The sequence below is a fragment of the Mustelus asterias genome, chromosome 13, assembly GCF_964213995.1.
Source record: "Mustelus asterias chromosome 13, sMusAst1.hap1.1, whole genome shotgun sequence".
Classification (NCBI taxonomy): domain Eukaryota; kingdom Metazoa; phylum Chordata; class Chondrichthyes; order Carcharhiniformes; family Triakidae; genus Mustelus; species Mustelus asterias.
Genome location: NC_135813.1, coordinates 99,995,260 through 100,020,466, shown reverse-complemented (window position 1 = coordinate 100,020,466; position 25,207 = coordinate 99,995,260). Strand labels below are relative to the sequence as shown.

Genomic DNA, 25,207 nt, shown 5'->3' with positions numbered 1-25,207 from the left:
CAAACAATGTGCCGCCCATTTGTATGGTTGAATAATAATTTGGAACCGACTATAAATGCTGCTTTGCCGGTGTCACCCTCGATTAAAGAACACGTTTTCTTTTAGTTCATACTCATCCCTAGATTTTAGGAATAGCTCTGCCCCATAATTGTTCAACAGTGCAGAAACCCACATCAATCCAGCTTTTCCTGTGGGTATTGTAGACCAAACAGCCAGACATTACCACTTTCAACTGAATCTAACAAATGTTCCATATCATCCTGGCCAGAAATTTCCACTAGTTAGCGCTGTTTTTTTATCAATGCAATTGGCCCAGTCCAGAGCTAAAGATGGAGGATTTATGAGTGCAAATTGCATTCTAATCAGTGCAAATCCGGGTTCATTGATCTGGTTTAAAAAAACGTGGCGTGAGAATCTGGCTCCACTTACCAAACTGGCTGCACCCCCAGGTTGAACTAATCACCATTGCAAGTTTTTGTTATTGCACCATGTGGGTTCTTAAAATTGAGCTTTTTTTTAAGATGCGTTTTAAAAGCATTTAAACAATTTTTGAAGATGTGGCCCATTGGACAACAATGAATTTGGTAAATGGTTCTGTATATTTTTTTTAAGTCATTTCCAGTCATTTCAAATTGAGTTGTTCACAAATGATGGACAAGGCACTCTGAGTAAAAGAATCTTCTATTTTGGGATGAATCCATTATCCGCTGCATTAATAAAGCTGCGCTCGGTAGCCACTACATTAAGGACTATTTCTCAATTCGATTTTTCTGTTCAAATTGCATTGTAAAATGCTGCATGATTGTGGTGATTCGGGGCAGATTTTGCATTCAATGATATGCAAATGAGTTGAAGCACGGAAATTGCAAATAAATTTTGCAAAACGAACACAATGTGTGACCCGACTGTGTGACTGATTGCACCCGAAGCAGAAACTCCTGGGGTGGGATTTTGCCGGTCACGTTCGCTCCAAAACTGGAAAATCCCGCCCGTGTTGACTGCGTACAGACAGTTACCCAAGCCAGGAATCAAACCCCGGTCCATGGCGCTGTGAGGCAGCAGTGCCAACCACTGTGCCGCCCATTTGTATGGTTGAATAATAATTTGGAACGTGCTTACCCTCATGCCAGTGTCACACGTGTGGGTTTCCATATGAGGTTCCAGTGGGCGGCATGCTGGCACAGTGTTTAGCACTGCTGCCTTACAGCGCCAGGGACCTGGGTTCAATTCCGGCCTCAGGTCACTGTCTGTGTGGAGTTTGCACATTCTCCCCGTGTCTGCGTGGGTTTCCTCCGGGTCCTCTGGTTTCCTCCCACAGTCCAAAGATGTGCGGGTTAGGTGGATTGGTCGTGCTAAATTGACTCTTAGTATCAGGGGAACTAACAGGGTACATTAGTGGGGTTACGGGAATAGGGCATGGGTGGGATTGTGGTCGGTGCAGACTCGATGGGCCAAATTGCCTCCTTCTGCACTGTAGGGATTCTATGATCCAGTGGGGGGTGAAAATGGACTTCAGCAGATACTTAAAACCATCTCATGGAAAATCAGCAACCCATTCTAAACCATCGCAGTCAATTGTTAAAATGACTACGCCTGGTCTAAAACTAGCTGTCAGTTCACTATCAGCCCATTCCGCACTACTGGCATGAATGAGCTTCACCCCTATTCTTTTTAAGGTACTTTCTGACACAATCTCATCTCCCTATAGTATGCACCATCAGTGACAGTGATAACCACTTCAGCTTGTTCATTTTATGTCCCTTTTAATTAATTAATTTAGTTAATTAATTTGATTTCCTTGAAACAAAATGCCCTGATGTGTATTACAGCCTTTCCCCCAGTTCTGTGAAATCTCGAGTATCTGTCATATTGGAGGGAGCGCTCACTCCCTCCTTCAGGCAGGTAATAGAAACTGATGGATAATCAAGGCTCCACTGGGACATGGAGCATGTTAGTTGGTAGGAGCTGTGACACAGTGGTTAGCACAGCTGCCTCACAGCGCCAGGGTCCCGGGTTCGATTCCGAGCTTGGGTCACTGTCTGTGCAGAGTCTGCATGTTCTTCCCATGTCTGCGCAGGTTTCCTCCAAGTGCTTTCCCACAGTCTGAATGACGTGCTGGTTAGGTGCATTGGTCATGCTAAATTCTCCCTCGGTGTACCCAAGCAGGCACCAGAGTGTGGCGACTACGGGATTTTCACAGTAACTTCATTGCAGTGTTAATGTAAGCTTATTTGTGACTAATACACAAACTTTGTTTTACTTAGTTGCACTGCCCTCTTTACCCACTCACTCTTTTTAATCTCCCTAAAACAGTTGAAAAGAAATAGTGTGTAAGGAGAGACTTGCACAGAGGTTCTCTAATTCCAAAGAACAGCTGATCACTGTACTTGTTCCTCCCATTGCTCCCTACCGCAGAGTGTACTAGATCCTTAGGGTGGAATTTTCCTGTCCTGCCCGCCTCGGGAATCGAGGTGGGTGGGACAACGGACCATGCAAAGGTCTGTTGACCTCGGGCAGGACTTTCCAGCTTTGGGGCGAGCGGCCGGAAAATCCCGCCCTTAGAGCCAATGTTTTGAGTCTAGATTGGGTCATCCAGACTCAAAACGTTGGCTCTAGTCTTTCTCCAGAGATGCTGTTAGACCTGCTGAGATTTTCCAGCATTTTCTGTTTCAGATTCCAGCATCCGCAGTATTTTGCTTTCATCTTACTATCCTAGATCCTTGGCTGCCCGCAAATGCAAGTGAGTATGTGGACAATAGGAGCATGTCAATTGGGTTCAATGGTAGCCATGATGTGGAGATGCCGGTGTTGGATTGGGGTGGACACAGTAAGAAGTCTCACAATGCCAAGTAAGGACTCAGCTGATGAAGGGGCAGCGCTCCAAAAGCTCGTGGTTCCAAATAAACCTGTTGGACTTTATCCTGGTGTTGTGATACTTCTTACTGGGTTCAATGGTGTCAATGTAATTTTGTTGTGCACCTCATCCCTTGTTTCCGTTCAGTCATCTCAGCCACGCCTTCTGTTTATAAAGCGTCTATTAATGTAATCTTGCAAAATCTGGTCCTTTTGACCATCCCAGTCCCAGAACATTCAAAAGGCAGATACTGATTGCTCTTCAATTGTAGGTTTATGCAGCCGGATGGATTTGAACAAACCTGCCCAGTTTGAAGGGTGTGCAAACTGCTTGCTGCTCTGGACAATCTTCATGGCTTCTCCAAGGGCGGCGCTGGATTTCATTCCATTCAGCAGGGAGGAGTAGAAGGTGTGCACAAACATCTTAGACGCAGCCACAGGCACCGGCCAAAGGGAAACCAAAACACAGTGTGCCCCAGCAGCGAGGAAAGCCCGCGTCAGCCCGATGATACCGTCCGCTGTCACCTTGTTGTTTGACTCTTGGTAGGAGCCAAGGACTACCAGCTTGACAGGGAGATGCAACTCCAGAATGTCTGCGGCTGTCAGTAAGAATTCTTGCAGGGGAGGGCTGTCGGTTATGCTCTCCACGTCACTGGCATCGTCCTGCATCCGCAAAGACTCTGGAATCGTGTAGCTGTTTCCCATTGAGCTCTTGCCCGTCAGGCTGCTTCCCTCACTATTTGGCGTGAGGACCAGAGCAGCCAGTTTCCAGGAGATGTGGGTTGCGAAATGGATGCACTCTGCCTGACTCATCATGCTCATCACTCTTTCCTTGGTGGCAGCAGCGCTGACCAGGGGCTGGCAGCCCAGGAGCTCTGAAACCATGTAGGCCTCCTCCTCAGCGGAAGGCATAGGACCCCAGAGCCAACGGTCCATCACTCCGGACGGGAGTTTGGGATTACCTATCACAGCTGCCATCGAGGTAGAGGAGTTGCACACGGACGTGCTTTTCCGGAGGTGGGACTGTACAGAAAAAGATACAAACGCAAATATTTAGTTTAAATGTTTCATGAAGTAAGAGAAACCGCCAACATTTAATGTTACGTTCAAGATGGACAATGGAGCCTTAGTTTTATGCTCGGTTTACAAACTGGTTATTTTAAATTGATGTTCCTGCGAGTCCACCTATTTTTTTGTGTCTCTTGCAGGGCCCTCATTGATGCTGCTTTACTGTAGGCAATAGGAATTGCACAAGGGTCGCTGAGGGTAAATATTTTCATTCCACCGTATTGGTCTACATAAAGACAATAGCAGGGTTGAATAGGAATCACAAAGTTAAGTTTAACTGAGAGGTAAACATTGGAGAGAGAACATTGCATTCGAGAAACCGAGTAAAACTTAAGGGTTAGGGAAGGGGTTGAGCAAGGTTAATTCGAGGGAGGGATAAGAGTTGACTGCCCGGTACTATAGGACTGTACCGTAGTCCATGTGAAAGCATTCCTGGGAGTTGGCAGTCCTTGCAGCATAATACAGAAGTGCAGACATGGTCAGGGGATGATACAGCTGTACAAGACTGGCAAATCCTACAAGTGTGGGCAGCATGGCGTCACAGTGGGTAGCACGGTTGCCTCACAGCGCCAGGGACCCAGGTTCGATTCCGGCCTTGGGTGAGTCTCTGTGTGAAGTCTGCACATTCTTCCTGTGTCTGTGTGGGTTTCCTCTGGGTGCTCCGGTTTCCTCCCACACTCCAAAGATGTGTAGGTTAGATGAATTGGCCATGGGAATTGTGTGGGGTAACAGGAATAGAGTGAGGGCGACGGGTAAAAGTGGTGGTGAGCCACTTTCTTAAACTGCTACAGTCAATGTGGTGCAGGTACACCCACAGTGCTGTTAGGGAGGGAGCTCTGCTGTTTAGGCAATATCATTAGGGAGTTTAAAATTTATTTATTTGTGTCACAAGTAGGCTTACATTAACATTGCAATGAAGTTACTGTGAAAATCTCCTCGTCACCACACTCGGCACCTGTTCACGCACGCGGAAGGAGAATTTAGCATGGCCAATGCACCTAACCAGCACGCCTTTCGGACTGTGGGAGGAAACCGGAGCACCCAGAGGAAACCCACGCAGACACGGCGAGAACGTGCAGACTCCGCACAGACAGTGACCCAAGCCGGGAATTGAACTCAGGTCCTGTTGAAGGGCTGGAGCACAGGTAGAGGTTATTAGCAGAAGGATGGAAGGAAACCAGGCAGCCCGAGCATGAAGATGAGGATTCACGGTGATGGGCAGGAAAGGGGTGGGCAATAAATGCTGGCCGACCAGCGTTGTCCATGTCCCACAACTGAATTAAAAAAAGGGAAGAGAATGGCAGGCTCAGCAATGAAATCCTGTATTGAACAGAATGGCGATGTTGGAGGAATAGATGAAAACTGGGATCTTTGGACAACGTAGTTGACAAGCACGCAGGGGCTGGAAACCTACACATAAAGAGTGGTTTTAAAACATATTTGATTGTCTGGTCTTTCTAGAACAAGCTTTTTTGAAATCACCAGCACATGAAAGAGAGGCAGCATAAAAGGATCTTGAAGAGTTCCTACCCTGGGACTTGCTTGAAGGGCTCGGATGGAGGGAACAGCGATGATGCTGAACCGTTCATAGAGATATTCATTTGAGGAGCTTCCTTTCAGTAGAGCAAATGGAATGAGATATAATTCCCCTTCCAGGACCAAAATAAGCTGACGGTGGCGACCAACAGGTCCACTGGAATGCATCAATCCCTGAAGAATCAACAAAAAAAAGATTGTTATTTTTGTCTATATATAAATCTCCATTTCTTTTGTGAAACAGCTATATTGGCGGTTACTATACCTGTCGGTGTTGGAATCAAGACACTCACAATACGTCCGAGCTGAATAGATCATGGTAAATAAAAGTTGCCTTTTTCTTCTTTCCCTCTACCATCTTATCAAGTCCAGCTCTTTGCCAACAGCATAGCCAAGGTCTGGCACAACTCACCCCCAAACTACATTAGACCATAAGAGCTGAGAGCTCGGTGTAAAACCTATTAGAATCACAGAATCCCTACAGGATAGAATGAGGCTATTTGGCCCACGGACCACAATCCTACCCAGGCCCTATTCACATAACCATTATTTCCCCTGCTAATTCCCCTGACGTTAGGGTCAATTTAGCATGGCCAATCAACCTAACCCACACATCTTTGGACTGTGGGAGGAAACCGGAGCACTCAGAGGAAACCCACGCAGACACGGGGAGAATGTGCAAACTGCACACAGCGAGTCACCTGAGGCCGGAATTGAACCCGGGTCCCTGGCGCTGTGAGGCAGCTGTGCTAACCACTGTGCCACCGTGCTGCCCTATTACTATTGTTGTGTTCAGTTGCTTAGTCTTAGCAGGTGGAAGAATAGCAGTTTCATAGGGCAGAATTATCCCTTCCGGGATTAAACCCCACAGCGAGACGAGGGCAGGGCAAGGAGAGGTTCCCGTCATGGAGTCTATTGGGGAAACGCGTGGTATTGTGCAATTCTGGCCTCATTAAATATGCAGCCAGGGCTTTCCCAACATTTTGCTTGTATTTATAGGTTGGATGGGGTGTGTCCCGCTGTCATGCTATATTTACAAGGCACTTAGACAGCAACTTACCCTCGTTTGATAAGGTGGCCCAAAAAGACAGGGACCTCCAGCACCCAAATTCAGTGACACCTCCCTGGGTGCCCTCCTTGACCATGTGGAGGTCAGGAAGGTTATCCTCTTTCCAGCAGAGGAAGGGGCCAAGCAAGGAGATGAATCTGGCATGAGAGGAAACCTCCGGGGCAGACACTGCCCAAGATGGGCACCGCAGGACTGCCCTGCAATGTCGCAAGGGAATGGGGACCTCACCCTCTCCACCAGGGTATATGAACCCTCAGCTCCTCACACTCACCTCAATGAATGGACAGGGGATGTGGGCCTCAAGGGGGGGGGGAGTATGGGCTCAGGCATTGAGGGCATCAGCAAGCACCACAAATGACATGCCTCTCTCAGCCTTATCCTTACATCTGTGTGGGCTCACTGCTCTGCAGGGTGCTGGCCCAGAACCCTCTTGGACAAGCTGTAGTACATCAGTCAAATGCCACACAATTCAGTGGGCTATCTATAAGACTGGAAGCATAAGGAAGGTATATGGAATTGATATATACAATTAAATACCAATCAAGCGCATCTTCTCTTTTCGAGCAGGGGCAAGTTAAGCCATGGTCACAGAGAGAAACATTTTCTCAGCATCTACCCTGTTAAACCCATAAGAAATGTATTTCTTACAATTAGGTTATCTCCCATTCATCTAAACTCCAGGGGATATAGGCGTGAAGAAGACAGGAAAGGGTCGGCCAGAGTTGAAAGAGCTAACTGTCTTCGAGGAGTGGGCAACACAGCAGGCAGGGGTGCAGCAGGACTGGACCACTGGAGACGGAGAGATTAGCTTGCGGCCCCAGTCAAGATCCATGCATGACATTGAAACGTCAGGCCATACCTGGAATATTGTGTGCAGTTTTTGGTGTCCTTATCTGAGGAAGGATGTCCTTGCTATCGAGGGAGTGCTGCGAAGGTTTACCAGGGTGATTCCTGGGATGGCAGGTCTGTCATATGAGGGGGGACTAAGTCGGTTAGGATTATATTCACTGGAGTTTAGAAGAGTGAGAGGGGATCTCATGGAAACTTATAAAATTCTAACAGGGGTAGACAGGGTAGATTCAGAAATAATGTTGCGGGAGTCCAGAACATAGTTTGAGGATAAGGGTATGTTAGGATGTAACCGGTGTCAACTTTGTATCGGATATCATGTGACCAATGGGAACAAGATGTAAGAGTCAGCTGACCCAGTAAACCATGGAACCAATTATAGAGTGATATCATAGTCAGCTGACTCACTATAAATAAGAATCTGTGCAGAATTGTGGAGAGTTTGAAGTGGCCCAGAGCGAGGCTCCAAGTTTGGAGTAATGATGTTTCTTTATTAAACCCTTTCTTTGATATATAAGTTGGAGTAAGTTTTGTTGTATTTTCATTAGCTCCATTTTGAAGAGTTCCTTCTGAAGAAACAGGGTAAACCTTTTAGAACTGAGATGAGGAGAAATTTCTTCACCCAGAGGGTGGTGAATGTGTGGAATTCATTACCACAGAAGGTAGTTGAGGTCAAAACGTTGTCTGATTTGAAGGAGAAATTAGATACAGATCTTGGGGTTAAAGGGATCAAGTCACATGGGAGGAAAGGGGGGATCAGGATATTGAATTTGATGATCAGCCATGATAAAAATGAATGGCGGAGCAGGCTTGAAGGGCCGAATGGCCTCCTCCTGCTTCTAGTTTCTATGTCTGTTGACCTTGGGCGGGATTTTTCGGCTTAGGGGCAAGCGCAGCTGGAATATCCCACCCCGTGGTGTCCACCCCCTCTTTTCTTTTTATCTCTATACACCTAATTATTTTCCTGACTGTCCTGGTGTGGCAGCATTCAAATAATCAGAGGGGAGCAGGATAGATGAGCACTTGGACAATTTCAAACACGATCCACGAGAGAGAGGGATGTACATTTTTCTAAGCTTAATTTGCCTGGGTTAGCTGGTCACTGCACTGCCGTAAATTGAGGCTAATTATTGCGGTTTGACATGTTTACAACCACTGTTACTACACACAGCTATTATACTGTATTAACACATTGCGAGAATGGAAGAAAGATTACACCAGGTGTTTTTTTTTTGCATATGGTTTTCTTCACAAAATGCAAAACCCTGTGTTTATTTCTGCTGTTGATCCATCAAAATGACTGGGAAACACAGGCACGATATTACTGCTGCAATGAAAAGGCAAATAGCTTGCCTTATTCCACCACCACCCCCCCCCCGCCCGCTCCTCAAGAAGGATTCTGAATACTCCCACACATCATGTTGCTGTGCTTATTACAGGCTGTGACATGAAGTCACCAGCACTGACAAATACGTGCCCTGGGAGCCCAGCCTCTTGGACGACTCTTCTCCGTCTTGACATATTGTTTACCAAGTACCAACAATTATTCTGGAGGGCTTCTCTCTGCCAGCTGCCCACAGATGCCAGGCTTGTCTGCTGCGCTGCTAAATTTACCATTGCTGGGCAGCCTCAGTTGCCTTTGCAGGCAATGGAGGTGACAAGCAGCAGCACCTCACTGGAGGGCATGCTGTCGTCCAGAAACCAGCTTGTATAATTTCCATCTACTTTCTGCACCAGCAGCAACATAATGGTGTTTAATCCCTAAAACACACTGACATGTGCCTGCTAGATTTCCACGCGCTTTAGATGTCCCCGGAGTTCCACTCTTTCAATGATACTTTAATGTTTATAACCTATAAATAAAATGATATGGGCAATTTCCATTTGCATGCAGCTTCGAACTACGTGACTTCATCACACTTAAGCTACATACTCTGCTTCGTTCACTAACCATTGCAGAATTAAATAAACAGCATTATAGTCTTCCCGCAACTATTGTACACTTGGCTGGTCTGAGTGATTGAGGAAGCAGCAATTGATTCTGGGCTTTGAAACAATTCTTCTTCCCTAACAAAGCAGTACAGAAAAACGGACAAGAAAGTGGATGACATGGGTAAAGTTTGATGTTTTAAAGTTTATTTATTAGTGTCACAAGTAAGCTTGCATTAACACTGCAATGAAGTTACTGTGAAAACCCCCTATTTGCCACGTTCCGGCGCCTGTTCGGGTACACTGGGGGAGAATTTAGCATAGCCAATGCACCTTAACCAGCACGTCTTTCGGACTGTGGGAAGAAACCGGAGCACCCGGAGGAAACCCACGCAGACAAGTGCAGACTCTGTACAGACAGTGATCCAAGCAGGAAATCGAACTTGGGTCCCTGACACTGTGAAGCAGCAGTGCTAACCACTGTGCCACTGTGTATGCAGGGTTCTGAGCTGATCTATAGGTTAGCACGTGTATTTGTAATATCTCTATGAGCAAACATGAAACCCAGAAATAACCAGAGGCCTCCATTACGTCTGTGATCAATTCTGATCGTAATTATTCATATTTCATAGAAATGTTTTAAAATGTAATTTATCTAATTCCAGTTCTTACAAGCACCTATTTGGGAGATGATGTTGAGGAGAAAGTATAAGATAAAGTACTGGTGGTAAGGCGATAGCAATGATGGAGATTGATCTGCTAATGCATTCCTGACTTTCTTACCTCTAGACTTGACTATTACAACACAGTCCTGGCTGATCTCCCACATTCCACCTTCTGTAAACTTGAGCTCATCCAAAATTCTACTGCCCACGTCCTAACTCGAACCAAATCCCTTTCCCCTATATACTCACTGACCAATATTGGCTCCTGTTCATCTTGATTCTTTGCCAAAGTCCCTCCCTTCCTATCATTGTAATCTCCTCCAGTGCTAAAACCCTCCAGGATATCTCTGCTCATCTAAGTCTGGCCTCTTAAGCGTTCCTGATTTTAATTCCACCACCCGTTGCCGAGGCTCAAAGTTCTGGAATTCACTCTCTAATCCTCTCTACCTCCCTTTCCTCCTTTAACTCACTCCTTAAAAACTATCACTTGGACCAAGAGCCCGACCGAATCTTTGTTTTGTAATGTTCCTGTGAAGCGCATTGGGATGTTTTATTAGATTAACAATGCTGCATCAATATACTGCAGATCATGATGTAGAAGTCAATTGTATAAATTGATAGAATGATAGGATCCCTACAGTGTAGAAGAGACTATTCAGCCCATTGGGTCTGCACCGACTCTCTGACAGAGAATCTGACCCAGGCCCTCCCCCAGCCCTATCCGTGTAACCCTATACATTTACATGGCTAATTCCCCTAATCTACAGATCTTGGGACATTAAGGGGCAATTTAGCATGGTCAATCCACCTGACCCGCACACCTTTGGTCCTGAGGTCACGAAAGACACGATATAAATACAATCTCTTTCATTTATTTTATTGTCAGAGGAGCTGTCTTTCATATGAGACTGTACAACAAGGATGAATCTCTGTGGGTGCAAAAGATGCTGCTGAACTATCCAAAGAAACAATCCAGTAGCTGGCCCTCACCAAGTTTCCTCCTCATAACCAAATTTACCAAAAACGGATTGATGGTCATTCTTCTCAGTTGTTGTGGGACCTGCTATTTACTAATTGCTGGATGCAATAGCACATAGAAGTACTTCACTGGCTGGTCGGCACTTTGAGATACCCGCTGGCTGTGATATACAACATACACGACACACTGGAAGATGGTATTGTTGAACTAGAGTAGTAATTCCCTGCATCGAACCCTGTCATTTAGAATAGGGCGATACTGCTGGCAACTGCAGCTGAGATTTCAAGTTGCACAGGTTATGAGCATCTGTTACAAATGCTGTTTTGGTGACTTTTGGATCCAAACATTAAAGCTGGAATTCTCTGACATTGCCCGCAGCTGGGATTCTCCAGCCCCGCTGCAATGAATGGAGTTTTGGCTGAGCGCCAAATGCTCTGCGTCTCGTGGCAGCGGTGGTGAGGCGAATGAGATTGGAGAATCCCGGCTAAGATGTGGGCATGACTGTTAACCATGATGGAGGGAATCTCAAGAGTTTGTAATTGTTTATTGTCATGCAAATCAACAAATATTCTCCCACGTGTACAATAATGCAGCAACAGCTCATGTCAGCAGCAGTCACAGAACATAGGTGACATTTATGAAAACAACAATCCCATGGTGCCGACATCAAAGTATACCCTCAGTACTAAAGAGGTAGTTCCAAATACTGGTGATGGATTTTCTGTACCCTCTGCAGCTCAACATGTGACTGTGCAGCTCTGCAAAGGCACTATCCCTCCTTGAGAGCACTTAGCAGTTTTTATAACCTCCAATATATGTATCACAACATACAACCACTCGTAAGAGGTATTTTCGACAGTATTCATCCAGAATGGGAAAAATTGCATGTAGTGTGATACGCCCACAAAAAATGTCAATATTAAAAGAGAAGGCTCAAGGTCCATTATCCATCATCTCTTGTCTAGCCCTCTGGAAAATATGACTTGACATTTGATGATACTGGCCATTAAAATTTAACTTTTACAGATGCACCATAGAAAGCATTCTTTCTGGTTGTATCACAGCTTGGTATGGCTCCTGCTCTGCCCAAGACCGCAAGGAACTACAAAGGGTCGTGAATGAAGCCCAATCCATCACGCAAACCAGCCTCCCATCCATTGACTCTGTCTACACTTCCCGCTGCCTCGGCAAAGCAGCCAGCATAATTAAGGACCCCACGTACCCCGGACATTCTCTCTTCTACCTTCTTCCATCAGGAAAAAGATACAAAAGTCTGAGGTCACGTACCAGCCTACTCAAGAACAGCTACTTCCCTGCTGCTGTCAGACTTTTGAATGGACTTCCCTCGCATTAAGTTGATCTTTCTCTACACCCTAGCTATGACTGTAACACTACATTCTGCACTCCCTCGTTTCCTTCTCTATGAACGGTATGTTTTGTCTGTATAGTGTGCAAGAAATGATGCTTTTCACTGTATGTTAATACATGTGACAACAATAAATTAAATCAAATCAAAATCTGAGCTAACAAATTTAACAAAGTGAAGGTTTCTAGGTGTTTCCACAGAAGGGAGGAGCATTCAGGAGTGTTCTGTATTAGACCAAGAGTATAGCAGGCATCGTTATATAAACTGTTGGAGCAGGAGGAAGGAGTTCGAGAGGACACAGGATAGGCCACAATTTGCAAAAGCTGCTACCCCAGGCAACATGATAATGAGATGAAAATTTAAAAATCTCAGCATAACAGGAGCACAGACTTCCCAGAGTGGCTGTGACTGTCCCATCTGATCATGATAAACAGTAAAATGTCCAGTACAGATTTTAAGTTTATTTATTAATGTCACGAGTAGGCTTACATTAACACTGCAATGAAGTTACTGTGAAAATACCCTAGTTGCCACACTCAAGCGCCTGTTCGGGTACACTGAGGGAGAATTTAGCATGGCCAATGCACCTAACCAGCACGTCTTTCGGACTGTGGGAGGAAACCGGAGCAACCGGATGAAACCCACGCAGACACGGGGAGAACGTGCAGACTCCGCACAGACAGTGACCCAAGCCGGGAATCGAACCCGGGTCCCTGGCGTTGTGAGGTAGCAGTGCTAACCCACTGTGCCATGTGGCAAAACAGAAATTCCCAGCGAGCATCGTAGAGCAAGACAGCTGAGGTATGTTGGGTTTGAGGAAGAGTCAGCCGTCCAACTGAAGCCAAGAAGTAACCCGAGGAAGGTGAATGGACTCAAGAGGCACGCACCCACGTACCTCAAACTTGTGCAATTTTCAGCACTGACCTAATGGACTTCCCCAAACATATCGAACTTCTTCCTAATCCTTGCTTTACCTGACCTTACAATTAGTCGGCTTCTGGCGCAATTAAAAAAAAATCTGGTGGTATCAGGGCCACGGAAACATTTAACTTCATGAAATATTTCAGCAATTAGGGCGAAAAATACCTTTTCACCATCCACCATACCCCTAAAGACAGACAGCTGGTGATCAATTGTCTTCATTTTTGTTCATTTTAATCAGTTCCTGATATGCCTGGTGTCCCTGTTCGGTATTTGTCCTCATTTGAATATTCCTGCAGATGTCTCAATCACCAGTAAATTAGAAGGCAGTAAACGCACTTGCCTGTCCTCTTAATATCAGCGACAGGCATCTTCCTATTTTTAATACAACCAGCCTCATTTGCATTGGAAGTAAGCCATGTCCTATATTCAAACAACTCAATCTGTTTGTATTAATTATAAAGGCAAATTTAAAACCAATATGCTCGACTGACTCAAATTAGTGCATCATTTTGTTAATCGCTTTCATATAAGATGCAGCTTTCCTTGTCTCCTCAAGGAAGAGTAATTTAACTTGCAAATTTTTCACTTGAAAATAGAAGTTAATTCTATCATGGCCTCTCATGCATGATATTGATCAAGCTTGGTTGCATCTCTTCAGGTGACGCCTGGGACTCATCTGTTCTCATTTACTAATAGCACAGCTGGAGATGACACTTCTGAGATTAAGGAACTACAAATCACAGAAATGTTTCAGAGTGATTATATATATTTATTACTGAGCTTCATAGAAAAAGTTTCTTGCTTTCCGAAACTAAAATGGAGTTGGAAAACTGCAAGTTGAATTTTACTGACACCTCCAGGGGTACAACTTCATCTGCATTTTCAAGAATATACTACAGCCTCCCCTGCTTAAGTATATGTCACTTAGCCATATATATGTAGAAGAAACATAGAAAAACTACAGCACAATACAGGCCCTTCAGCCCACAAAGGCTTACCTATAACCCTCTATCTTACTAAGTTCCATGTACTTATCTAAAAGTCTCTTAAAAGACCCTATCAAATCCGCCTCCACCACCGTTGCTGGCAGCCCATTCCAGCACCCACCACCCTCTGAGTGAAAAACTTACCCCTGACATCTCCTCTGTACCTACTCCTCAGCACCTTAAACCTGTGTCCTCTTGTGGCAACCATTTCAGCCCTAGGAAAAAGCCTCTGACTGTCCACTCGATCAATACCTCTCAACATCTTATACACCTCTATCAAGTCACCCCTCATCCTTCGTTTCTCCAAGGAGAAAAGGCCAAGCTCACTCAACCTATCCTCATAAGGCATGCCCCCCAACCCAGGCAACATCCTTGTAAATCTCCTCTGCACCCTTTCTATGGCTTCCACATCCATTCTGTAATGAGGCGACCAGAACTGAGCACAGTACTCCAAGTGGGGTCTGACCAGGGTCCTATATAGCTGCAACATTACCTCACGACTCCTAAACTCAATTCCTCGGTTGATGAAGGCCAATACACCATACGCCTTCTTAACCACAGCCTCAACCTGCACAGCTGCTTTGAGCGTCCTATGAACTCGAACCCCAAGATCCTTCTGATCTTCCACACTGCCAAGAGTCCTACCATTAATATTATATTCCGCCATCCTATTTGACCTGCCAAAATGAACCACCTCACACTTATCTGGGTTAAACTCCATCTGCCACTTCGCCGCCCAGTCTTGCATTCTGTCAATGTCTCGCTGCAACTTCTGACATCCCTCCACACTATCCACAACACCTCCAACCTTTGTGTCATCAGCAAACTTACCAACCCATCCCTCCACTGAGACATGTGACCTTGCAAAGATTCAATCATTTAAAGTTTATTTATTAGTGTCACAAGTAGGCTTACATTAACACTGCAATGAAGTCACTGTAAAAATCCCCTAGTTGCCACACTCTGGCGCCTGTTCGGTTACACTGAGGGAGAATTTAGCATGGCCAACGCACCTAACCAGCACGCCTTTCGGACTGTGGGAAGAACATGGAAAACTGGAGCACCCGGAGGAAATCCACACAGACATGGGGAGAATGTGCAAACTCCATACAGACAGTGACCCAAGCCAGGAATCGAACTGGGGTCCCTGGCACTGTGAAGCAGCAGTGCTAACCACTGTGCTCTCCTTCATTTTCTCCCTCATTTTCCTTCAAAGCCAACTCAGTTGAGTGTGCAAGCATTTTAAAAATAGTCCTTTAAAATACTAATACTTAAGCAACTAGAACCATCCATGATTTTGATATAGTCCATCATAGAACCCTACAGTACAGAGGGAGGCCATTCGGCCCATCGAGTCTGCACCGACCACAAGCCCACCCAGGCCTTTGTCCCATAACCCCACATATTTACCCTTGCTAGTCCCCCTGACACTAAGGGTCAATTTAGCATGGCCAATCAGCCCAACCCGCACATCTTTGGACTGTGGGAGGAAACCGGAGCACCCAGAGGAAACCCACACAGACACAGGGAGAACGTGCAAACTCCACACAGGCAGTGATCCAAGCTGGGATTCGAATCCGGGACCCTGGCGCTGTGAGTCAGCAGTGCTAACCACTGTGTCACCGTGCCACCCCGGTCATTTGATGCCTCATTTACCCCGGGGTTACTGGAGACTGGAACGCATCTCTGAACAATTCCAAGCTGTGAAGCTACTCAACAACAAGCTCACAAAGCTAGTTATCGTCAGGCTCATGAGTAGCAATAAAGAGGAAATAAAATATTGTTGGGTGTGTGTGTTACAAGGAAATATTACACTCTGGGGGCTTACTGAAGTACAGCACAAATGGTTTATTATCATTATCTTAACTGAGCACGTCACGGCTGTGGAAACACTTCAAACCCTGTTCATCTGTACTGTTAATTATTTCATTTTTTTTTCTGCCTGTAATTCTTTCTGCTCCACACAACAGACTGCCCTGAGCACTCACTAAATTTGTATTATAAGTGTGGGAACATATTTGTCGTGACAATTTCTCCAAATCAGTGAGAAAAGAGGTCATTCACTGTCCACTGTCCCTCATCACAGGGAATGAAGCATTGGAATTGGCATGGAATTAGTCCGGAACATGGAATTGAAAACTGGGACGTTTCTATAGAGGGGTGGCTGCCTCTGCACAAGCTCACTCCGAGGCAGCTTTGTCCTGTGTTCTGATTAAAGGTAATTGATCTGAAACATTAACTCTTCCTCTGCCAGAGCTGCTGACAATGTCCAACACTTTTGTTTTCAATCTAATGGGAGGGCACAGTGGTTGGCACTGCTGCCTCACAGCGCCAGGGACCCGGGTTCGATTCCCGGCCTCGGGTGACTGTCTGTGTGGAGTTTACACAATCTCTCCGTGTCTGCGTGGATTTCCTCCGGGTGCTCCAGTTTCCTCTCTCAGTCCAAAAATGTGCGGGTTAGATTGATTGGCCATGGTAAATTGACCCTTAGTGTCAAGGGGATTAGTAGGGTAAATATGTGGGATTATGCGGATAGGGCCTGGGTGGGATTGTTGTTACTGTGAAAATCCCCTAGTTGCCACACTCTGGTGCCAGTTCGGGGACACTGAGGGAGAATTTAGCATGGCCAATGCACCTAACCAGCACATCTTTCAGACTGTGGGAGGAAACCGGGGCACCCGGAGGAAACCCACGCAGACACGGGGAGAATGTGCAGACTCTGCACAGACGGTGACCCAAGCCGGGAATCGAACCCGGGTCCCTGGCGCTGTGAGGCAGCAGTGCTAACCACTGTGCCACCGTGCCATAATTGTGCGATGACTTCAAGACGCGTGCCCAACATCTTTTTGCGGTATTTCACGCGCTTCAGTGCTGGGCACATGCCACCCGAGTAACATAAAATTCTGGCCCTGGTCCTTCCACGTAATCCTGCAATTTTTTCTTGTTAAGCATATATCTAATTTCTCTCTTAAAAGTTCGAAACCGCTTCCGCCATCCTTTCCAGCACTGCATCATAGATTGTCGATATGCTGCATTGTAAAAAAAAAATTCTCCTCAAGGACAGAAGGGTCACTTATTACTCGGAAGGTGCAAGTCCAGGTGGATTAGAGGGAGAAATGGACCTGGGAATTACAAACCATTGTAAAATGTGCCTCAGGTTAGCAAGGCCATGAGAAAAAAAAACAAACCAAGGTTAGTAAAAAGCAAACCAAGCACACATTTCTGGTGAGAAGTTTTACTGAACTGGATTGAACCCTAGTTAGACCACTCTGAAGAGTGCAGTTCTGATTGGATAATTATAAGAAGTTAGAAAAAGCACCAGAGAAGATTCAGAAAATATTCACAAGGATGCAGTAAATGGCAGAACCCTTAAGAGCACTGATAGGCAGAGGGATTTGGGTGTACGGGTACACAGGTCACTGAAAGTGGCAATGCAGGTGGAGAAGGTAGTCAAGAAGGCATACGGCATGCTTGCCTTCATCGGCCGGGGCATTGAGTTTAAAAATTGGCAAGTCATGTTGTAGCTTTATAGAACCTTAGTTAGGCCGCACTTGGAATACAGTGTTCAATTCTGGTCGCCGCACTACCAGAAGGATGTGGAGGCTTTGAAGAGGTACAGAAAACATTTACCAGGATGTTTTCTCATTTGCAGGGCATTAGCTGTGAGGAGAGGTTGGAGAAACTTGGTTTGTTCACACTGGAACGACAGAGATTGAGGAGCGACCTACAAGATTATGAGGGGCGTGGACAGAGTGGATAGTCAGAAGCTATTTCCCAGAGTGGAAGAGTCAATTACTAGGGGGGGCATAGGTTTAAGGGGCAAGGTTTAAAGGAGATGTACGAGGCAAGTTTTGTACACAGAGGGTGGTGGGTGCCTGGAACTCGCTGCCGGAGGAGGTAGTGGAAGCAGATACGATAGTGACATTTAAGGGGCATCTTGACAAATATGTGAATAGGATGGGAATAGAGGGATACGGTCACCGAAAGGATAGGGGGTTTTAGTTCAGTCGGGCAGCATGGTCGATGCAGGCTTGGAGGGCTGAAGGGCCTGTTACTGTCCTGTAATTTTCTTTGTTCTTTGATGATACCAAGAATGTGTAAAGGATTTGACCAGCTGACCCGCCTTTGGCTTGAGGGGTGTCCTGGTAGGGATCTTCAAAATTACGAGTGGTGTTGAGAGAGTGAGAGAATGTTTCCTCTTGTGGGGAACGGATAAGAGTAGGCCTTCAATATAAAATAGTCACCAAAAAAAAATCAACTGGAACTCCGTACTCAAAGAGTGGTGTGAAGTGGAAATTGCTAGCACAGGGAGTGGTTGAAGTGAACAGTATAGATGCACATTAGCGGAAAGTCAAACAAGTATATGAAGGAGAAGGAAACTGAGGATTACGATGATAGATTTCGAATCATAGAATTACTAAATTGCAGAAGGATGCCATTCAGCCCACTGAGTCTGCATCAATTCTCCGACAGAGCATTTCCAACCAGGCCCACCCCAAACCCTATTCCTGTAACCCCACGCATTTATCCCACTAATCCCTCTGACCTGCACATCTTTGGACAATAAGGGGCAATTTAGCATGGCCAATCCATCTAACCTGCTCATCTTTGGATCTTTATCTGAGGAAAGATGGGAGGAGGTTTGAGTGGTTCATTGGTTGGGCCAAATGGCCCATTTATGCGCTGCGTATCTTAAGCAATCCTATGGAATAAGTAATCCTACTTAATTCCTCCTCTGGCTCTTTTGCCAATTACTTTAAAACAGTTTTACCAACCCTTCATCAATGGAGACTGTTTCACCTTATTCATTCGATCAAAATCCTTCAAAATTTTGAACACAGCTATTAGTTCACCCCTTAACCTTCTCTACTCTAATGAGAACAGTGCTAACATCTCTAGTCTCTCCACATCACCAAAGTCCCTCATCATTCCTGTAAATATCCTCTGTACCTTCTGCAAGGCCTTGACATCCTTCCTAAAGTATGCTGGCCACAATTGGGAATGAAACTTCAGCTCAGGCCTAACCAGAGATGTATTTAAGAAAAAAGATTTATTGCAACTTCTGTGCCTTTACTGTGTTCTGTAGACTCAATGTACAAGTTTATAACCAGGTCTGTGAAGAGAGTAGTGGGGGGGGGGAGTGGAGATTTCCAGATGGCAGTATGGGTTTCCTGCTGAAATTAGCAGCAGGAGCCACTTTTATTATTTTTCCTGCAGGTTTTCCAGCCGAACAGGCAGACTGATTGACAAGGTGACAGCCTCTTGTGTGGGACAGTAGCCAAAGATGGGTGTGAGCACTCAGAGACTGCAAAGCATGGAGGAAGACAAAGATCATGGGGGAGCGTCACGGGCCTGCGAAGAAGCAAGCTTTTTTTGGGCCTGGAGGAAACACTCCTCCTGGCTCACAAGCAGTGCCGTAAATGCACTTTCCTCATAGATGCAGCCCTTCCTGTTTCCTTTTCTGAGCCCCCGGAAACCCAGCCTCCATACGAATTGGGCAGTTTGAGCTCAGGATTGAAGTTGAAAAACCTTTTTTTTTCCCAACTGCCTTGTCTTGCTTACTGTTAAAATTCATCCCCCTGCCCTTCTCTCCACCACCCCAAGACTCTATGAAGCCCAGAATTCTGTACGGTCTTAAAGCCTTCTCAACTCGTCCTGCCAGCTTCAAAGATTTGTTTGTGTGAATCCCCTGCAAACCCTTTAAAATCAGACCATTCCATTTATATCGCCTCCTCCCATTCTCCCAATGCATCAATCCACACTCCTCTGCATTAACTTTAATTTGCCCTGAGTTTGCCCATTTCACCTGTCTTGGAATCAGCAATGATCCTCCTCACCAGATGCTACATTTCAGAGTGTGGTGTCATCTGCAAACTACTGAGTGAAGGAACAGTCAGAGACAATGCCAACTCCCATGGTTTACATTTAGATTCCAAACCACAGAACTGTTTATGTATAAAATTTGTTGATCTGGCTGCACTATAAGAGTTGGAACATTAACTGCTTCCTGTTGACTGATCAAACTCTGAAATGTGTTTTCTTTTTATTATTCATTCGTGGGACATGGGCGTCGCTGGCTGGCCGGCCAGCGTTTATTGCCCATCCCTAATTGTCCCACTTAACCATTTCTGGGGTCAGTTAAGAGTCAACCAATCACTGTGGATCTGGAGTCATATGTAGGCCAGTCTGGGTAAGAACAGCAGATTTCTTTCCTTCCCAAAAGGACCAGATGTGTTGTTCCAACAATCAACGATAATTTCATGGCCATCGTTTAATTCCAATTTTTTTAAATTGAATTCAAATTGCACCATCTGCCGTGGTGGGATTCGAACCCGGGTCCCCAGAGCATTACTCTGGGTCCCTCGGTTACCAGTTCCGTGACAATACCACTAAGCCATGCCTCCACTATGGCAATGTGAGGTAGTTACATTTCTTTGAACGCCCGATCGAATTATAAATCACTCTGCCTTCAATTTTTAAAATTTTAAGAACACTATGGATCTCTGATCTCAGGTAAATAACGTCTTCCAAGGTAAACACTGGAACAGACGGGCCATTCCAGATAGTTGCTCTTTACAAACCTCTTCTTACCCACTTCCTTAGTTACTCAAAAGTGTCGACAGATTTTTGTTTTCAGATTGACAGCAAAGTGGCTGTTTGTTTATGGAATAATCCAGAGGCAAAAGGGATTGGAATCTTCATACTTTGTTACATTGCAGCTCCTGGCCTGCAGTCTTCATTAGGTTACTGCTGGTTTCTTGCGGCACAGTTAACCCCACATTGGTGGAACTGACGCAAATGAGAACAGACCAACAGGCGCAAATTACATTCGACGCAATCCGGATTTGCACGATCCTTTATTTTTAAAAGCTCGTGTTATTAGTGAGGTCTGTCCACAAAACTGAGCAAACCTCCAGGATTAATTATCACCACTGTGAGTTTCCATGAATTGTTAGGTCTTAAGGAGACTGCAAAAATTCATCTTTTGAGAACAAGGGCACTCACAGAATCCTGACAGGGCAGAAGGAGGCCATTCGGCCCATCGAGTCTGCACCAACTCTCCTTCAAAGAATTTTATCCAGGCCCTATCCCTGTAACCCGATGTATTTACCCCTCTAATCCCCCTAACCTACACATCTTGGGACACTAAGGGGCAATTTAGCATGGCCAATCCAACTAACCTGCACACCTTTGGGCTGTGGGAGGAAACCGGAGCACCAGCAGGAAACACAAGCAGACACAGGGAGAATATGTAAGCTCCACACAGTCACCCAAGAGTGGAATTGAACCCACGTCCCTGGAGCTATGAGGCAGCAGAACTAACCACTGTGCCACCATGCCGCCCACACTAATGGGAACATTTAAAAAAATGTTTTTATTTTTTACTTTACTAAGAAACCTTACTGTACCCCCATATAACTCAGAAATGATTTCCAGCAATTATTTTCTTTGATAACTCTATTTTCAACTGTTCAAAGTGAACCTGACGACTGCTTTTAAATTATACTTGATAAATATTTTTGAAGCCTTTTTTTTAAACTATATTTTAAAATGCTGTTCAGTGACACAGTGGTTAGCACTGCTGCCTCACAGCGCCTGGGACCTGGGTTCAATTCCAGCCTCAGGTGATTGTCTGTGTGGAGTGTGCACGTTCTCCCCGTGCCTGCGTGGGTTTCCTCTGGTTTCCTCCCACACTCCAAAGATATGCGGGTTATGTGGATTGGCCTTGCTAAATTGCCCCTTATGTCAGGAGGACTAGCAGGGTAAATACATGGGGTTACGGGAATAGGGCCTGGGTGGGATTGTAGTCAGTGCAGACCCGATGGGCTGAATGGCCGCCTTCTGCACTGTAGGGATTCTGTGATCCTATAAATTGCACTGGATTGTGGCATGTTTTGCTTTTGGTGATGTGGAAATGAATTTGAATGGAAAGTTGAGAAAAAAAGGGACACTTCTGAAAATGAGGTGCGATTTTGGGTGTAATTTGAGCTCTTTTTGCTGGCTGCGTCCAAAGCAGAAAGTCTACCCCATGGATTTACAGCATTGGTTATGTTACTGGATTAATAGTCCAGACACCCAGACACATGATCCAATTCATTAAACAAAATAAAACACTCATTTCAGTAACGGTGACCATGAAGCTCCCAGATTGTTGTCAGCTTCCATTTGGTTCACGAGTGTCTGATAGGGTATGAAATCTCCTGTTTTTACCCAGTCTGGCCTACATGTGGCTCCAGATCCACACTGACTCTTACCTATCCTCTAAGATAGCCTAGTGAGAAACACAATTATATTCAAGAAGTTGGTTCACCACCACCTTTCCGAGAGAAGTTAGGAATGGGCAATAAATGCTGACTTTGTTAATGATGATGTGGAGATGCCGGCGTTGGACTGGGGTGAACACAGTAAGAGTTTTAACAACACCAGGTTAAAGTCCAACAGGTTTATTTGGTAGCAAATACCACTAGCTTTCGGAGCACTGCTCCTTCGTTTGAGAGCAGATTTCCACTCCATCTGACGAAGGAGCAGCGCTCCGAAAGCTAATGGTATTTGCTACCAAATAAACCTGTTGGACTTTAACCTGGTGTTGTTAAAACTCTTACTTTGTTAATGATCACAGAATCCCTACAGTGCAGAAGGAGGCCATTTGGTCCATCGAGTCTGCACCAACTCTCCAACAGAGCATCATACCCAGACCCACCCCTGTCCTATCTCCACAACCCCATGTATTTACCCCTTTAATCCCCCTAACCTATATAGCTTGGGGCACGAAGGGGCAATTTAGCATGGCCAATCCAACTAACTTGCACACCTTTGGACTGTGGGAAGAAACCGGAGCACCTGGACGAAACCCTTTGCAGACACGGGGAGAACATGCAAACTCCACACAAACAGTGACGCAAGGCCAGAATTGAACCAGGACCCTGGCGCTGTGAGGCAGCAGCGCTAGCCACTGTGCCACTGTGATGCTTACATCCTGTGAATAATAACAGAATGGTTTATATGAGAGATTTATTTATTTATTTTCCAAGATAAATCAAAGTGCATAACTTGATGCCTCTTCAGAGGCCTTGCACTAAACTAACTTGTGCTATCATAACTGGGCTCCCCTCTCATGGTTTCAGATCCACATCTGGATTCAGATCACCAACCTATTGCTGTTGAAAGTGTTGCCAAACCCCAGGACGTGTTGGGATTTTCAAGGCCTAGAACCTCTCACCAGCATCCACCCCCAAATGCTGATGAGATCGGGGAAAGATGCTTTCCCTTCGTGTCCTTGCAATGTTGAAAGAAGAATGCTTCCCTGGCCGTAATGTTGGTTGATCCCACCTTTCCTGCGATCAATCTAAAGTATATCTGGAATGTGCTGGTGTACCCTCAGGGAGCTTCAGCGGTGGAAGTCTAGTTGTTTGTCTACATTGCTTTCCTTGCGATTTTTGTGGTGAACAAGTAAAAGGAAACTTATTACGGGTAGCCCTTTATTATTCAGTGATACATCTGAATTCATATAGAGACTATAGAGGCTGTTATAATTTAAGTAGACCCAGGCCAATATGTGATTCCTGAACAGCAAAATTATCTAAAATCCAAAATGCAATCGGGCCCCGAGGGTTTGGATAAAGGATACTTGACCTGTAATATAAACTTGAAAATGTGAACTAAATGCTGGTTTCCCAATGACGGAATTCTGTCTCCAGCTGCGTTACCGGACGGATTGGGAAATTACTGCTCTGACATTCCTGGCTTTTCATCGGGAGATGGTGGGTGTGCAGCATGAATAAGGTCTACACTGGATCAAGCTGGCCCTGCTTCACTTGCAGTGCAGGAATTGGGATTCAAATACTTTCAAGCATGGGATTTTCCGCCCTGTTAATGGGGAGACAGGAGGTGGGAACTGTTCCGACAGCAGAGAACTCCCAGGGGAGTCCCAAAATGGCTTTTACGATGGTGGGATTTCCCTGATTGATTCTACCCATCTCCAGCCAATGGCATAACGGGTATCCTGACATTCAACATCACAATCCCCATTTCAAGACATTTAAATATCATTACGCCTAATAGACCCCCCCCACCCCATGTTAACTCGTCCCCTCACGTCAGGGCATGCCAGCGTGAATCACAACAGGTCCCCCACAACATGCACCCACGGAGCAGAACCTGCGGGTGGCGCACAGGTGAGTACAGCCCCCAAGGGGAAAGGATGATGCCCAGGTTGCCTCCTGGGAGCAGTGTCAGGAGAGTGTGGGGAGCAGTGCCGAGCGGGTGATCCATCCCTAGGTGAAGGATATCTCTGTGATGGTGATGGAGGAGGACAGAGTGCCATGGGGGAGGTGCCGGGAGATAGGGGGAGTTCTGCGGTCGGGTGGGGGTGGGGGGGTTGGTGGGAGGGGCAAGTTGGTGGTGGGAGAAGCAAGGGAGTTCGATGGTGAGGGGGTGGTTCCGTGGTGGGAGTCCCATGGTTGGGGGATGGGGGAAGGTCAGTGGTGGGAGAAGGGAGGGAGTTCTGTGGTGGTGGGGCTGGGGGGGCTGGGGGGGCAGGGAGTTCAGTGGTAGGGGAGGGGTTTCAAGGTGGGGCATCGTCGGAGAGTATCTTTTAAAAACCTATGTTGCTGGCAGGAAGGGTTCAAATGGAACCCGCCAGCATTACATTGTGGGGCCCGTCCCTTACATTTTTTTGTCAATAAGTTTCAAAATACGATGGGAAAACCCACCAACGATGCCGGCAAGCTCCCCTTGCCTGAGATGACACTTCGCCAAAAAATGGCCAAATTCTACCCAAGATCAAAATTTGGTGAGACAGTGCAACAATGATAATGTCACTAAATCATTAAACCTAAAGCCCAAGTTAATGATCTGGGGATATGGGTTCAAATCCCACTACAGCAGCTGGTGAAATTTAAATTCAATTAATATATCCGGAATAATAAAAGCTAGACTCAGTAATGGTGACCATGACAACGGTCATCGACTGTTTTAATTCTA

The 25,207-nt window shown here is 45.8% G+C and overlaps 1 protein-coding gene across 4 annotated transcripts in view; it reads right to left on the bottom strand.

Annotated features, from left to right (window-relative positions):
* Positions 1-25,207, bottom strand: part of ttc28 (tetratricopeptide repeat domain 28) — a 764,757-nt gene that overhangs the window by 50,707 nt on the left and 688,843 nt on the right. For all 4 annotated transcript variants that reach the window (XM_078227381.1, XM_078227383.1, XM_078227382.1 and 1 more), the window contains exons 15-16: positions 5,452-5,631; positions 3,156-3,876 (exon numbers count right to left, since the gene is read on the bottom strand). In XM_078227381.1, coding sequence (XP_078083507.1) covers positions 3,156-3,876; positions 5,452-5,631 — 901 coding nt within the window. The remainder of the gene's footprint in view (positions 1-3,155; positions 3,877-5,451; positions 5,632-25,207) is intronic.